This window comes from Bombyx mandarina, chromosome A1 (genome assembly GCF_030267445.1).
Source record: "Bombyx mandarina strain Sakado chromosome A1, ASM3026744v2".
Classification (NCBI taxonomy): domain Eukaryota; kingdom Metazoa; phylum Arthropoda; class Insecta; order Lepidoptera; family Bombycidae; genus Bombyx; species Bombyx mandarina.
The window spans coordinates 18,148,979-18,165,304 of record NC_143234.1 but is presented as its reverse complement, the minus strand read 5'-3'; the positions used below and the strand labels follow the sequence as shown (position 1 = coordinate 18,165,304).

General features: G+C 39.0%; 3 protein-coding genes across 4 annotated transcripts in view; 2 read left to right on the top strand and 1 right to left on the bottom strand.

Moving 5' to 3' along the window:
* LOC114242736 (xibalbin-1) overlaps window positions 1-16,326 on the top strand; it is a 481,172-nt gene that overhangs the window by 242,637 nt on the left and 222,209 nt on the right. The gene's annotated exons all lie outside the window — the stretch shown is intronic.
* RpL28 (ribosomal protein L28) lies at window positions 1,379-1,907 on the top strand. Its single transcript, XM_028173972.2, has one exon. It carries the CDS (start codon window positions 1,456-1,458, stop codon window positions 1,873-1,875), a length of 420 nt encoding a protein of 139 aa, XP_028029773.1. The 5' UTR covers window positions 1,379-1,455; the 3' UTR covers window positions 1,876-1,907.
* Window positions 2,640-15,303, bottom strand: ktub (Tub domain-containing protein ktub). Of its 2 annotated transcripts, XM_028173962.2 has the most exons (7): window positions 15,076-15,303; window positions 14,839-14,962; window positions 14,633-14,722; window positions 11,916-12,094; window positions 10,454-10,637; window positions 8,158-8,357; window positions 2,640-7,396 (listed from the first exon to the last, which is right to left on the bottom strand). In XM_028173962.2, the coding sequence occupies exons 1-7, from the start codon at window positions 15,115-15,117 to the stop codon at window positions 6,992-6,994; spliced, it is 1,224 nt and encodes a 407-aa protein (XP_028029763.1). In that variant the 5' UTR covers window positions 15,118-15,303; the 3' UTR covers window positions 2,640-6,991. The 2 variants fall into 2 exon arrangements, with proteins under 2 accessions (XP_028029763.1, XP_089596151.1); XM_089740025.1 differs by lacking the exon at window positions 14,633-14,722.

The following is a 16,326-nucleotide window of genomic DNA, read 5'->3' as shown; positions in this document are numbered from 1 at the left end:
TTATGGTATAAGGTTCTCATCAAATAATGATAATTAAAGTCCCGATAAAAGAAGAAAAAGTATAATGCATCCAACGAATTACCGTACGTCACAATAGATTGTCCACCTTGTGGAAGGCCTAGCCACATTAAATCTTCCGGTAAGCGGTAGCCATTCGAGAACTTTTCAGCCTTAGCGACCACCTGTTCTATGAACAATATGCCCTACCCACTGTCACTTCAACGTTGCAAGCCTTTGGGCTGTCAGTGACCTTTGGTTTTCCTTCGAATCTCCTCAGTCCTAGGGAAACTTCGAGCATAGCCCTCTCCATTGTTTTTTGCAACTTCAAGCCTTCTGATAGCACCTATTGTGAGCGACCAAGTCTCAGGCCATATTATCAGGGGCAACACACACTGGTCAAAGACTTTTGTCTTGAGAACCTATGGTATTTCTGATGAGAAGATTCTATGTAGCTTTTCGAACCCTCTCTCCTCTTTTTCGAAGTTGGAGCTACCTAGCTGGTTTTCCCCAAATAAATATACTCGATGATAAATTTGAGCGTAGGGCTTTCGATCTTTACTTGATACTCGACGCTGCATAGTCATTCAATATAATTTTCGTTTTTTTCATGTTCAGGATCAGCTATGATTATATTCTATGAGAACGTAGTTGTTTTGTACAATGCCTGAAATCTTCTATTGTGAAGATTGGCATTATAGGTAAATCCATTTCATGTGACTACTGCTGTTATGGAAAAGTATTCTAAGCAGCTGACTGTTTTATTTATGCTCTTATGTCTATATTGGATTTCACGTTAATAAAAATTATTTAAATTGCAACTCAAATTGTTTTAAAATGGGTTTGCTTTTAGAAGAATCATTGTAACTATACGTAGGTCAAATCCTATGAGATCTTTTGATTTGCATGTTTCATAAATAGCCTAACAATACACAACCATTGGCGTGTGAAACTGTTTGGTGGATACATGAGGTATAAAGCTATGTGAATTGCTTATTTTGTTAATTTAGGTGTAAACCTATAATAATGGTGGCTTACTACGCAATTAGCATCTGTAAAAGTGCATCAGAGTGGGAAATAAAGCAAAGTCTACACATGGCTTCTCGAATTTTTCCAAATTATCCTTAGAGGTTTAAAAAATCCTATTATATTACTGAGATTTTTTTCACTTCATTACACGCCGCATCTGTTTAATTTCATTTAATTTTATAATTCAATTTAATTTTCAAAATCGGGTACATTCTACTTTACCTGCTAATGGTTTTGTAAATAGAATGACTGAATGGGCTAGATTTTCCATGTCGAATGTGTAGATAAAAACTATTGCATCAGACAATATTGACAAATGACAACTGTATGCCATAGACAAGTTTTTCGTTCGCAATTCGCATCCTTTTTGTCTACGCACACATTGTGAGCACGTTGTGTTTGGTGTAGAAATAGGTTTAAACCGTAAAAATGTCGTCGTCACTGAACTGGATGATCATCCGCAACAACAATGCATTCCTTGTGAAGAAGCGCAATATCAAAAAGCCGTTCAGCAAGGAGCCGAACAATGTGACTAACCTCCACTCCTTCAGGTACAACGGCTTGATTCACAAGAAAGCCGTTGGTGTCGTGGAGAACCCTGACAGGAAGGGATTCACAGTAGTGTACAAGAAAGCAAAGGCTACCAGAAAGCCCGCTAAAAACTTAATCCGCCGTCCATTCAAGGCTGGTGCCAGGAGGTCACTGTACAAAGTGAAGAGGTTGTTAAAGGCTAACCACTACCGCACAGACCTATGCAAGGCTACCCTTCGTCGTGCTTCAGCCATCCTCCGCTCCCAGAGGCCCATCAAAGCAAAAAAGGCTAAGACAGCCGCAACCAAGTCGGAATAATTTGTAAGCGCTTAATAAATTTCTAAAAACCATCGATACAGTTTTATTTTTGCGTTGATAACTGTAAGTTAATTTACAACCTGTTATTATTCAATTTCTATAAAATAATGAACACAAAATGAGATTAATACCAAGGAAAACATGTGTTAACCATAAATTAATAACTTGAAAAATTTTACTTTACACAAAGCTAGGAACAATCACTGCTGAAGTTAATTAGCTATGCCAGCGTAACCGAGTGAGTAGGTGAGCTCTCTGGACTCTAACCTGGGGGCGTTGCTAGCATCAGCCATAGCAAGAGCAGTACTTTACAGAATCTACCAGGGAACACGATCCACTGAGAAGTTTCAGGGAGTAACTCAGTGGGCTATGTCTAAGGAGTTAGTTTACTCGCCGAACTCTTTGTTCCAACTACGGGTTTGACGAGAACTGTGACAAGCGCTTGAGGTACCTAAAAGCACTATTAACGGATTGGGAGGATTCGAAATGACGTGAGATCTATGGTAATGCATGGATAAACACATCATGTGTGTGTGTGAGTCTGTAAATGAACTGACCACTTAATATCTGCTTGACAAAAAACTTATGGCAAGGGTAATTGTAGTGTATCAGTAAGAGTACTTGTTCTCCTTTTAATAAAAGGATTGCTATGTGGGGGTTGTATAAAGATAGACACACACTGAAATGAATTGTTACTCAACACATGTGCTTAAGTTCATAATTAAATATTTAATAAAACATAATAGTAATGAAAACAAAAAACATATTTTATACATTATTTATTTTCAATATACATGATTTTGTATCACAAATTAAATAAATATGGAATGCGTAAATTACATATCTCTATGTGATTGATCTAAAAATAACACCATATACTTGTTAATACGAAATTGCTGATTGATATTTTTAATCTAATAATACTGCAAATCCCATTTCGATCATTCTCAAAATGTATTTCTAGAATATAATTTAATGTGTTTAATCAATAAGTGATGCATTATTGTAAAATTGTAATTAATTATATTTATTATTGGATCATTCTACACTCAGGTAAATGTAATAATTAAAAATGGAGCAATCAAAACATAAAATTTGACAATTTGTGAAGATATATAGATGTTTTAAATATTTTAATGGACATATTTTGATAACTCACCAACACTACTCTATACACCGATAACATCCTACATAGGTAATAAATTCTAACACATGTTTGTATTACCTAAACACATAGTACTTATCGAGGTGTAAAAAGCAATTTTTCTAAAGGTTGTTTTATCTATTAAAAGCTTCAGGTACAAAATACATAGTAGACATGAAAATAAAAGGCACAAACATTTAATTTTAACCTATTTTAAAAGGCACAATACACTAAAATCCATAATTAATTTATAATATGGTGAGGTTATATTTACAGTACATTAAATTGAAATGAATCAATGGGTTGTGAACATAGGATTATCTGAGTGCATAAAAGGATTTTCAGTCATTCACATGCGTCATGGAAATAAAACAATCATCACAAACAAGATATACGTCGTGTCTTGTGGATGCTTGCAGTCAGCTTAGTGCCGTCTGTGTGCTTAGTGAGAGTTTTTTAACGTTCTCGATCGCGTAAAAGTTAACTTAAATATAATTTGTATGCAGTTGTTACAGCACCCCTGGCGGGGGCCTAGCGACAAGCGTAGGCAAACGTTCTAAGTACATAAAAATTTTAGTTAACTTTTACGCTATCGAAAACATTAAAAAACTCGCACTAAGCACACTGCTTGAAACTTTACGGATCGTTCTTTTAATGTTTAAGGGCATATTGAATCCGGAAACAGAGCTAGCGTGCGCCCATACAAAAGCTCTACATCAAATCGCAGCAAAGGATTTTAAACCTCCTTCCACAGCTTCAGTGGGAATCATCCAAGCGGTAAAAAGACAAGACGGACATCTTCATTTTACATACATATTACAAAAGTAAATATAGTTTATTATATTTCATCACCCTAAAAAGTTATTTTAGTATCAGAAACCTAGACTGGTATGTTATATTTTATCAATACAAATCTAAGATATGTTTAGAAATAAATTATGAAAGGCTAACATTCGTTAAGAGTTACAAATTCGACGAAGCGAAATCAGATATACACTCATTAATTTTGTGATTTGACTTGCGTATCTTAATCCTAAATTACACATACTTTATTTTATTCACAATTCACAAAACACTAAAAGCTCGTTGACGCATTCACATCGATTAACTTAAGAAAAGATAGATTGTAGATTATACCCGCCATTTTGAAGCGGTAACACAAAATGGCGTTGACGCCGTTGACTTTGAGTTTATGATTAAATAAACGTAAAGCTTTGTGCTTATTAGGATACATTTATTTCCTGAGATCATCTACATGTCACAGAACGCACTGTCCAACAGCCTCTTGTTTAATATCCATCATAACTGAAGAGTGTCGACAATATAAATACTTGTGGCCGACTTTAGTAGTGATATTTTTTTGTAATCTAAGACGTTGTGACCTATTGTTGAGGCGATTGAATCAAATGAATTCAAACTCTCTGTAGGTCGCCTTGATCTGCCTTTTTTTCGGATTTAATGATTTCAATGCCGCGATAGGTTTTATCTACGATCTCGTCATACATTTGAATGACACTAAAATTAATTCGTAAATATAATTACGTATGTTATGGATTAATAGCCACATGGGCAAACGTCGCGGGTATGGGGATTGGATCAGATGGTTACGAGAAATTGAATATTGTCATTTTTAACGATTTATCGATCGGTTACAAAACTTGAAAGAATCTAACAAAATATCTTGCTACATGTGAATAAATGGATAGAGAGAGAGATGTGTCATTGAAAAGACTCCAGTGGCACGTAAACAAAAGGTTGCTTTGGTTTGTTGTTTGTTGCATCTTGTCGTCCAAAGATAGATGCTCTGATTGCTATATGTGTCTAATTTAAGTAGAAAGGTATTGTTTTCGTTTTTATTATTTGCGCATTGATAATATGCAAAGGGCCTGCAGATTGACAGGTTAAAAGGATCGATCGATTAAATAAATCTATGTCTGAGATTATTGTAACTTAGAAAGTATGTAAGTACGAATCCATTCATCAGCTTTAGGCATCCACTACTGGACACAGGACCCCAAGGTTCGCCATAATGACCGCGTCCCAAGTTCAGCGATTTCCGACGACCACAAACGGTTGGACCTTGCGAGAGGGCTAAAAACGATACGACCACCAATGCGCGGTCCCACTTCGAGAACTTTATGGCTCCAGTGGCCATCTACGAGGAACGTGCCGTGCCAAATGCCATTTCACTTGTATACATTTTATGGCTCCAGTGGCCATCTACGAGGAACGTGCCGTGCCAAATGCCATTTCACTTGTATACATGTATTTAAAGCAGCCTGTCTCAAAGTGGGCGATAACGCCCCCTTGTGAGCGCTGCAGCCTTAAAGGGGGACAGTAAGAGACCCAGAAAAAAATGGGGGCGTTGTGCAGAGGCTTGGGAGGCGACTTTTTATTTCATCTAGGACTCTTAGACACCGACTGAGCTCTCGCTATAGTGGTTTCGTAGGTGATTTTTTATTTTATTTTTTATTGCTTAGTTTCGTAGACGAGCTCACAGTCCATCTGATGTTAAGTGGTTGCTGGAGCCCATAGACAACTACAACGTAAATGCGCCACCCACCTTGAGATATAAGTTCTAAGGTCTCAGTATAGTTACAACGGCTGCCCCACCCTTCAAACCGAAACGCATTACTGCTTCACGGCAGAAATAGGCAGGAGGGTGGTACCTACTCTTGCGGACTCACAAGAGGTCCTACCACCAGTAAATTGGGGGCTAAAAAATAATTTATTCCCAAAGTGGGCAGTAGACAAAATAAGTTTGGGAACCCCTGATTTAAACCCATTAAAAACTAATAGATAATACTGTTCTGGCAATTTCAGTACATTATTTCAGGTGCAACAACATTATTAAAGTTTCACCCTGTTACGTGTAAAATTTAAAACTCATCAAAACAGCCTTAACTTCAACAAAAACCTGTGAATTCTTCACAAATATATTTCTACCATGATTTTAGTCCATCTTTTCCAAAAAATAAACTATAAACTAAATTAAATGACTAGTACATAGTGTAATGTGTCGATATTAGTCGGTACTTTGTACGAAGGTTTAAGGTATGGCGTATTTTCTTTTGAACATCATTTTCTTACGGTATTTTACGTATTTAATAAATTGAACTCAAGTTATAATAATGTCGTAAGAAGTGTCCAAATACTTGGACCGGAGAATAATTCCTTATAGAATACTATCGTAAATCAATTCCTAGTTCATAAACTTAGATAATAGATAATCGATTATTACAAAGTCGATGAATGGCGAAAACATTAACACAACCTAAGTCACGACAAGCACCGAAATTAATTGTGTGCGTTTATTTTTATACTTAAATTGTTTTTATAACGACAGATGGCGAACGTAGCAATATTAGTATATTAGAAATAACCTTATCATAATAAACCTGCTTTGAAGTACCCATGTATGGTTATGGTTACTCTATAAACGTTTTCAATGAGACAACTATAGATGGTTAAGATGAAAGGGTCAAACAATAACACTGCGGAAAAATTGTAATAATCCCGTAATCAATATTTAGAAGTTAGTTAAAACGGTGAAATTGTCTCCCTACAAATATTATTGTAAAAATTGTTGATTTTAAATGTGAATTTGAATACATAACATTTAAAAATCTAGCTACATTCGACGCCTGTCGGAATTAAACAAAACATTTTTTCAAATCTTAAAAGACTATCCAAATAGTTATTTCAATTTAATGAACTAACTTAACTGTATGCAATTAAAAATATGGGGACATTCTATTGTGTAACGATTTTATTGTGAGCAGTAGTTATGAATTTAAATGGTACTAATTATGTCAATTATATCAATGTAATCAACAAATTGAATATGCGAAAACGTAAGTACTGTACCAAAACACAACTATCCAACGATATATCCCGTGCTCAATTGTGTGTTAAGAGAAATCTTCGAGATACCCTCATATTCTTAAAAATTAGACAACATAGAACACAGGCTCATTCGCACGCCAACTTGCTATCAAATGAACTGAGAGCTATACCGAAGGCTTGGAGAGCGCACAGCGGATATCTAAAATCCATAGTGAAGACATCTTCGGATATACGACCGAACTGCATCACCACGTATTCGGGATCCGAATCGTGAACTATCTGAAAGTTTTTTACACTTGCCTGCGTCACTCTTCCATGGAAATTGAGTACGTACGATTGTGTTTCTTCATTCCACACTGGGGTCTTGTTGTGAAGCACCACGATATCGTCATAGTTTTGACTCTTGAGTCGTTCTAAAAGGGTCTCGCTGTCGTCTTGCGGCACGATGGCCACACGCTGCCGATCGGGCGTCATTCCCGGTAGGATCACGGTCATTTTGCGCGGACCCTTGAATCCCAGAACATTGGTGTCCTGCAAGAAATAAAACTTTGTCTACAACAGCTACAGAGTTTACTCACTCATTACACACAGAGGGAGGATACATTAATACACTCATTTCAATCATTTTTGTTAATTGTAACATTTTAAGCTCATATATTGTAACTTATGCATAATCCATGAATTTCTGTTTAATTTTTGTCCATTAATTTTCTATTGTATCTGAAGTAAAGCTGTTGTATTCTTTGTACGAGGAGCACTGCTGCTTTAGATACAGATTTTATCACCTAGTTCAAGCACAGATGCAAATTATGATTGTGTTTCTACGTCTATATTAACAATAAATAAATAAATTTATACTAATAGTATAAAGCTGACGAGTTTGTTTGAACGCGCTAATCTCAGGGACCACTGGTCCGATTTGAAAAATTCTTTCAGTGTTAGATAGCCCATTTATTGAGGAAGGCTATAGGTTATATAACATCTCGGTAAGACCAATACAAGTAGAGCACCAATAAAGAATATTTCAAAACAGGCGTTTAAATAGCTCCTTAACATTCAATAATTCAAAAATATTTTCGCTTTCTACGTAAATAAAGTGGAATGTAAAATTTTGCGTTATGCCAAAGTAACTATTTCACGCGGACGGAGTCGCGGGGAAAAGTTAGTAAATAAATAAATAAAAGAAGAAAGAAAGAAAAAGTAATTGCGTGATTTTTATTCTCGAACTATCATTATCATAGTCCGAGCGAAGACCTCGGATCTAGACCATACAGACTACAGAGGTCACTCACGTAAATAATAGAGGCCAGTTCGTATCTCGTTTTCGCGTGGTCGTGTTTCCGCCAGGCTTTGCCGTTGTCGTACACGGTGAAGGCGGTCCCAAGCAGGTTGGAGCGGAGCTTGCCGGCGAAGCTGTCGGCCTGGCGGGTCAGCTCCGTCGGGTCGGTCGATATCAGGTAGTTCGAGGTGGCCGACTTCTTCCGCTTGCGAGCTGCCGAAACATTCATTAAGGAGATAAGTCGATAATGGTCAATTGACGACAAATACTTAGTCTGGCTATAAATACTGTTACAAAGCAAAACAAAAAAATTCTATGGCAAATAACATTTATTACTTTTCCAGTGTGATAGTTTAATACATACCTAAATATAAAACAATTTAAAGTATAAAAAGCTTATTTGAAGTGGTCTCCATTGGCTGCAATACAGTCCTTTAAACGTTGAGGGCAGTTATCAATAGAAGCACGCACTCTTTCCATGGGAAAATTTTTCACTGCCAATCGTACGGATTGTTTTAGGGACTCCAAATTATCAAGGCGTTTAGAGCAAGCTGTACTCTCTAAAACTGACCATAAATCATAATCCAGCGGATTAAGATCGGGACTAGACGACGGCTAGTCTTCAGCTGTGATGAAGTCCGAAACGTTCGTTTCCAACCAAGACTGCGTAGACCGAGCTTTATGACCTGGCGCCGAGTCTTGCTGGAAGGACCATTCTTGATTATTGAACGTGGTGTTTTTAAGGGGCTTCACTACCTTCTCAAGAATGGTATCTTGATACACTTGTGCCGATGTTTTGATACCTTTTTCACAAAAGTATGGCCCAGTCACTCCTTCATAGCTAATAGCCCACCAAACCATCACTGAAGTCGGATAATGCACTCTGTCGACCAATTGGGAAGCTTCCTTAGAGCTTTGAGCATAAATACGGTCATTTTGTTTGTTAAAATGTTGCTCAATTGTAAAAAATTTCTCATCCGTAAACAATATTTATCTATGACCTCCCTTTGCAGACCGCTTCAGTAGTTGTTTCGATTTTACCACCCTATTCTTTTTTAAATTATCAGTTAAGAAATGACCAGTACGTCTCTTATAGGCTGCAAGTCCTAAGTCATCTTTTAAAATACGCGACATGGTTCTAGGTGCTATCTTCATCTCCCGAGATAAAATCTTTTGCTTTCGGAGAGGATATCTTCGAATTCTTTCCCTTACTGCTTTGACCACCTTTTTCGTACGAACACTACGTGGACGGCCAGATCTTTTTCTGTCACAAACAAAGGAGGTCTCATTGCACCTATTAATAGCCCGGTACACAAACATTTTACTAATACCAAGCGTATGGACAGTTTTAAAAACTGCATTTGGTTCCATACCTACTTTTTGTAATACAATCACAGCGATTCGGTTCTCTTTATCACCCCACTCCATTTTAATATCGCAAAATATTGTACAATGCATTGGCGCCAAAATGAGAAAACTCAATGAGCAATCATATTTTATAAAAATGACAGATTCCAAATTCAAATGTAATATTTTGTTTATTTTTAATTGTAATAGTATTAATGGCCAGACTAAGTAGAATCGCGTGTACGAATGTACAGCTAATAAAAATTATGGTATTCATATATAGTTAACATGATAAAGTAATAAATAAAATAAAATAGAACAAACACATTTGTGTTTATATTTATTTACATATTTATTTTATGTAAAAAAAAGTATTTTATTATTGTTGTATGTTATTCTATTTCATTTATTTTTATATTGGTGTACATTTTTATTTTTATTTTTCCTACCTAAGCTGATAGCCTTGAGAGGCTATTTCAGCATAACCTTAACTAGTAGGTGAGTTCACGGGGCTCAAACCTGACGACGTTGCTAACACGAACCCTAGCAAAAGCTGTGCTTCGCAGAATCTACCACCGGATCAGAAACGCGACCCACTGAGAAGATCCGGCGAGAAACTCAGTGGCCTGTGTCTATGAGTTAATTCGCTCGTCGAGCCCTTCGTCGCAAGCGAAGGGTTCGACGAGAACGATGACCGGTGCTTGAGGTACCTAAAAGCACCGTTAGTGGATCGGGAGGATCCGAAATTACCTGTTTTGAGCGACGTCGATTGCTTTCCATTCTGTCCGCAAGATCGGGAATGTGGTGTAAAATAAAACACTCTGTATTCGGGAAATCTAGATTTTATACAATGGCAGAATCTATTTGTGTTCTGACAAATCGGTTGGAATTTATATTTTGTTTATGAAATCATTTTAGAGCAGTGTTAACGATAGTTATGTATTATTCCGAAAATATCTTACCGGCTAATAAAAATACTTTTTTCCCGTAATCCTTCTCTAAATGTAGGAAGTAAGTAGGATACAGACCGCGGTCCATTCCTTTCCTGTCCCTAGCTATGCGACACTTGTACAATGTACCGTGCTTCGCTGGGGTAGTGACGAAGGTTTCCACTGCGCCTTCAACGGAACCTTCGATTTCAGCCGTCTGTAATGTGTACAAATAGTTCCAATTAGTTTTATTACTGGTGGTAGGACCTCTTGTGAGTCCGCGCGGCTAGGTACCACCACCCTGCCTATATCTGCCGTGGAGCAGTAATGCGTTTCGGTTTGAAGGGTGGGGCAGCCGTTATAACTATACTTGAGACCTTAGAACTTATATCTCACAGTGAGTGGCGCATTTACGTTGTAGATGTCTATGAATCATTTCAGTTCATTATACAATACATAGGTTTTATTTATTATTATAGATATAGACTAGATAGGTAGGGCGAAAGTAGCCACCCGTACATTTTACTATCATGTTATTTACTAATAGTAAATAATGTTAAAATTTAAGTCGAACAATTTTATTGAGTGTCGTATGTATCATGTTAGTTTTACTATCCTGCTCTGCATTTCTGCTGTCATACAAATATGTGATAGGGTTACTCCTTTTTTCCCTTTAAGATGGACAGAGATTAGGAAGGTGGAAAGTACAAATCAGAGGCGGCTTTACCTATGGCACGGAGAGTGGGAGCGCCGGTCTCGGTACTGTCTATTTTTTCCCCTACATATGCTGATAGGCTTGAGAGGCTATTTCAGATACACCCTAACGTGTACCCGGAGAGTTGCTAACTCTGGCCCTAGCAAGAACAGTGCTTCGCAGAATCTACCACCGGATCGGAAACGTGACCCACTGCGAAGATCCAGCGAGAAACTCAGTGGGCTGTGTCTATGGGTTAAGTTACTCGACGAGCTCTTCATCGCAGTTCAGTGATGCGTGTCTATGTTTTATACACATTTATACACCCGCACCTTTTTATGAAATAAGTACCCTTACTAATATAATACAATTATATTATAACTTTTAGCTGTTCGACATTTCACCCTGCACACGAAATTTTGTCAATATAAATTGTTTGAAAAGTAGGACAGGTTTTATATAAATCCGATTTTAGCCTCTTACTTCAATAATAATGTGAGTGAATAATGACAAAAACATTGTGATGGTTCTGTTAAAAAAAAAAAAAGAGGTATGATTGAATGAACAGCCCTACGTTAGTGACGTTATTTGTGGTTGACTCAGTGCAAGCCGAAACATTAACCACAAAATTCCGAATAATCTTACTAGTTTCAACAGAATTTTAAACAATAGTGGGCAGGCTGATATTGAATTGATTGATTCATATAAACTTAGATCTTCCGATGGAAATATATTTTATACAAAGCTATGGACAATTTCTTATTTAAATATTCATTCTTAGCCAGCGGAAGCAAAACATACCTGACTAGGAGAATCGTCTCTCCTTGGTACCCTGGCCTGCATTGGTGCCACTGCAGCATCAGCACATATATCATCTGTACTTGCATCCCGTCCGACACTACACACTGGCACACTCTCTTCTTCCTCTTCACCACTGTTGTCATCATCAATAGTTAATACTTCTATTTGATTTCCGAGTTCTGTAGAATTAATTCACTGTGTTATTCTTTGTTGTGCTGCATTCTTTTTTTTTCAATCTCCCACCCTTTTTTTTTTTTTTTTTTTTTTCCGGGCCGAGGGCCGAACCTCCTACGAGGTCCCCGCGCCTAGGGGGCGCGCGGGGTATGTGAGACTCTACGATCTGCAGGTGTTGAGAGCAGACCGCGGGCCCAAGGAATTTAGGGCCCACCCACTAAACGACTCCCCTGCACTCTTACACCCGGCGTCCGATCTCCGTCCGGGGTCAAAACCCGGTCAGAGTAGGGGGGTTCCCGCGGTCAACACTACAACCAGACACGCGGCGCCACCCCGAGGACGCCCGACCGACGGGTCGTCGAGGCGATAGTCGACGACCAACGACGTCAGTCTCCGCGGTACGGCGGCCCTTCAGGCCGCCCGGGCGATGCCGCTGGTGTTCCGGGATACCCCGCTGGGCCAGAACCAGCCTGCCGGGTCGGAACGCGATACACCGCCGACCGGGTTGCTCTTCCACAGTATGTTCGGCGACGACAGCGACGACGAAAATGCGGACCGCATCGCAGTCCGCAGCCGCCGACGCGTCGTCCCGTCCTCCTGGTGCCAGCGCGCTAGAGTGACGGTAGCGTGCGGCGCAGTCTCAGCCCCCTTAGGTCGCCCCGTGACCATCACCGGGAGGAGACTGCCTCCTCATAGGGGCCGGAGCTGGACAAACGCCCTCCTCCGACCCCCGGCTCGACGGCGGCGGCACGGCGCCGAGAGGGAGGAAGAGTTCTCCCTCTCCCGTTCCGCCGCCTCCTTCTGCGAGATGGTGGACTCGCAGAAGTCGAGCATCGCCTGCCAGGACTCATCGTTGCCGAGCATCGCAGCCACGACGGTCGGAAGCGACAAGTCCGGTCCTACTTTTGCAACGAGGACGCGGCGCTGCTCCGCGAAAGCGGGGCAGCACGCGAGCGTGTGCTCCGCCGTGTCCTCGTTGCAGCCACTGCAATGGTGGCACTTCGGCGTCGGCTCCCTCCGGGCGACGAGGTGCAGGTAGCGACCGAAACAGCCGTGTCCCGTGAGCACCTGCGTCGCTCGGAAGGTGAGACGTCCGCGGTCGCGATTCACCCAGTCCGAGAGGACCGGGCGGATCGCCTCGACGGTCCGTCGCCCGTAGGCGGGGTCCGCCAGGCGGCGAGACCACGCCTCGAGCACGGCACGCCGAGATTGAAGCTTCCGCGCTCGAACTTCCGCCGCGCCGGGACGCGGCTCCCCCCTGGAGCGGAGATCACATCGCCACGCGTAATCCGCAGCAAGCGCCTCCGCTTCCAGGTCCCAGGGAGGCGTCCCGGCGAGCACGCACGCCGCCTCGAACGAGACGGTGCGGTACCCACGAACCGCCCTCCCACCCTATCTCCCACCCTAGTCTAATTTATATTCTATTTTATGATATGTATGACAAATTTAGGTTTCAATTGGAATTTGCTCTTGAATCATGTATACCAATATTCATAATAGGAAGTATCCATAAAAATTCGTGGCTGATAAACCTACGAGTAGGTTGATTGTGTATTATGTATCAATAATACAGAAATCACTTTGCATAGCATATGTATGAACCGAATTAAGCAGAAACACTTGATTTTGAATTGATTCATTAAATGTGCAGTGTTATAAATTTCTTAATAATCACAGAGAAGTCTGAACAAGTTATATAATTTATTTATATAAAATATATATACTTTGGACACAGAGCCAAGTATAGGGAAATAATTACTGAACAATGAGACAGTTCTGGTTGATTATGAGTACTGTGGATTTTGTGTCATTTATAACATTTGAAATCTAAACAGAGTGACACATTGTAAATAACAAACAAGATTCACAAACACTCAACCACAACATGTAATCATGGGTTTAAAAAAATTTAGTTATATTGATGTGACTAACAAGTAGCTTTTTAATAGTTTTTTTTTTCCTACAGGTGCTGATAGCCTTGGGAGGCTATTTCAGCTTCACCCTAACGTTTGTAGGTGAGCTCACGGGGCTCAACCGGAGAGTTGCTAACACTGACCCTAGCAAGAGCAGTGCTTCGCAGAATCTACCACCGGATCAGAAACGCAACCCACTGAGAAGATCCGGCGAGAAACTCAGTGGGCAAATAATAGTAAGAATTTGAGCTCAGCTCCATTTCCTAAATTGTCTTTCTCTTTTTATTTGGTTCTAATATGATATTTTATTTCAAGAAATGGAAAGAATGACATAACATTGATAAGAGCGCTTATAGTGCAGTCATCATCATCATTCCTTCCTATTACCCTCTGCTGGGGTGTAGGGCTCGAATCAAATTTTTCCATTTACATTTATTTATAGTGCAGTGAGCATTTCAAATTGATTATTAGTATTTTTTGTAATTATTATTACATACAAAGTTAGATACAAGTATGACTTAATTTAGTCAATTTTTGTAAGAATGATTGGTATTAATAATGACAGCTTTAATTTTTTTAAAGTATGAGGCTGTACAATAATTCATCATAAGCCCGTTTAACTTCACTTACCGTCATATGTTGATATTCTATTAGTTTGGAGAGGTATAACTTGATCTGGGTTTACAGGTGACATGAGAAATTGCATCGGACCATCATAGCCTGTTTTGAAACGAAAAAAAATGCGCATAACGAAAATTAGTATAATCATGCAAAGCAATAAGTTATGAATACAACATTTACAGTAATGATTTTTATTGTCAATAAATTTTACTCACCATGTAGTTCCCGGCTACGACTACCTGATATGGGCCGTTTTGCTGACCCTACTCTTAAATCGTTTGCTTGAACCATTCCTGAATTCTGCCTTTTCTGTTTCATTTTAAGTTCCATCAACTGACGCTAAAATACACATTTTATTAAATGAATATTCATGTTATTGGCTTGTTGTAAAAAAAATGTAGAACCACAATTTATTTTCAAATTTGAAAATATAGGGAATGAAATTTATTTACTTGCTGTTCGATTTTTTGATCACGAACGTTTACTGATGCCATTTTTTCAATTGTGTAACGACATTCACTGCTCCTGGTATTGTTTATTCTAATTAATCACAATAGGACTAAACTATTTAGTTTACTTGATTGTAATTCGCATTTTATAAGCTCATTTTTTGTTTATAAATCATCTTCCCTACCGTTGCCCAGGAAAATAATGTTGTCAGATAAAAAGAGAATTTAAAATTACTTCAGTTGAGCGAGTAATACAACTAGATGGCGTAACTATATCATGAAGAAAATACAAAATACAAAACCTTTAACAAAAGTTGAATTATTTGATTGAGTAAACAAAATCGATTTTACACAAATTACAAAAAATTGGAATCATCTGTAATTTGGAAGCTAACTGTCATTAATCTTATAAATAAAAATATCAAAAGCTTCCATAGCCACAAATATTTGGTGATGGTACAAAAATACGTGCATTTCCATTTCGAATTTGGGCCGGTCATCTATTCACCATGATTAGGTTTTTTATACTTTTATCCACATTAACTAAACAATGAAAGAGTAGTACATTCGCTTAACACCGGTCACTCACATGCGCACGAATACGCAAACTCGCAAGTGTAGGACGACATTTGCAAATGATTATGCAAAGTTTTCGCTACATTCGTGGTTTTCCAAGCTGTGTCGGTTTTTTAACAGACATCAAAGCGCGCGAACCGCGAACCTTCGCGTAGTCTCCCACACATTCGTTTGCCCAGTTGCGCCGACGATTGCGAAGGTAACGGACGTGTCGCCATTTTCATAGTTCGTGACGTCTACTGTGTAGCGTATCTTCATCAAAAGAAATCCCATAAAAACAGCATGGCTGTTAATGATGTCTGGGAAAGAATTCAAAACTCTTTTTCTCTGCAATGTTCTATTGACGAATTAAAAAGGAGGAGAAATTCGTGAGACATTCGTAAACAAGTGTAGGAGGAAGCGCAAACGGGTTCGCAAATTGAGTATGCGAACCCATTTGCACAGCTGCTAAGTTTGCGAATGAATGTTTGACGGCCCTTCACATGCGCGCAAACATTCGTACAATGTACGAATATTTGTCCGCATGTGGGTGGCCGGCATAATAATCTATATATTTATATAGATAGACGTTCGAAAATTTCATAACTATATTTCCGTGAGGACAATATGATGGCAATGTTGGGCGCTATCTTTTTCCTAATTCCGATTGTTACGCTGCTTTTCTTCTTTCTTCTTCTT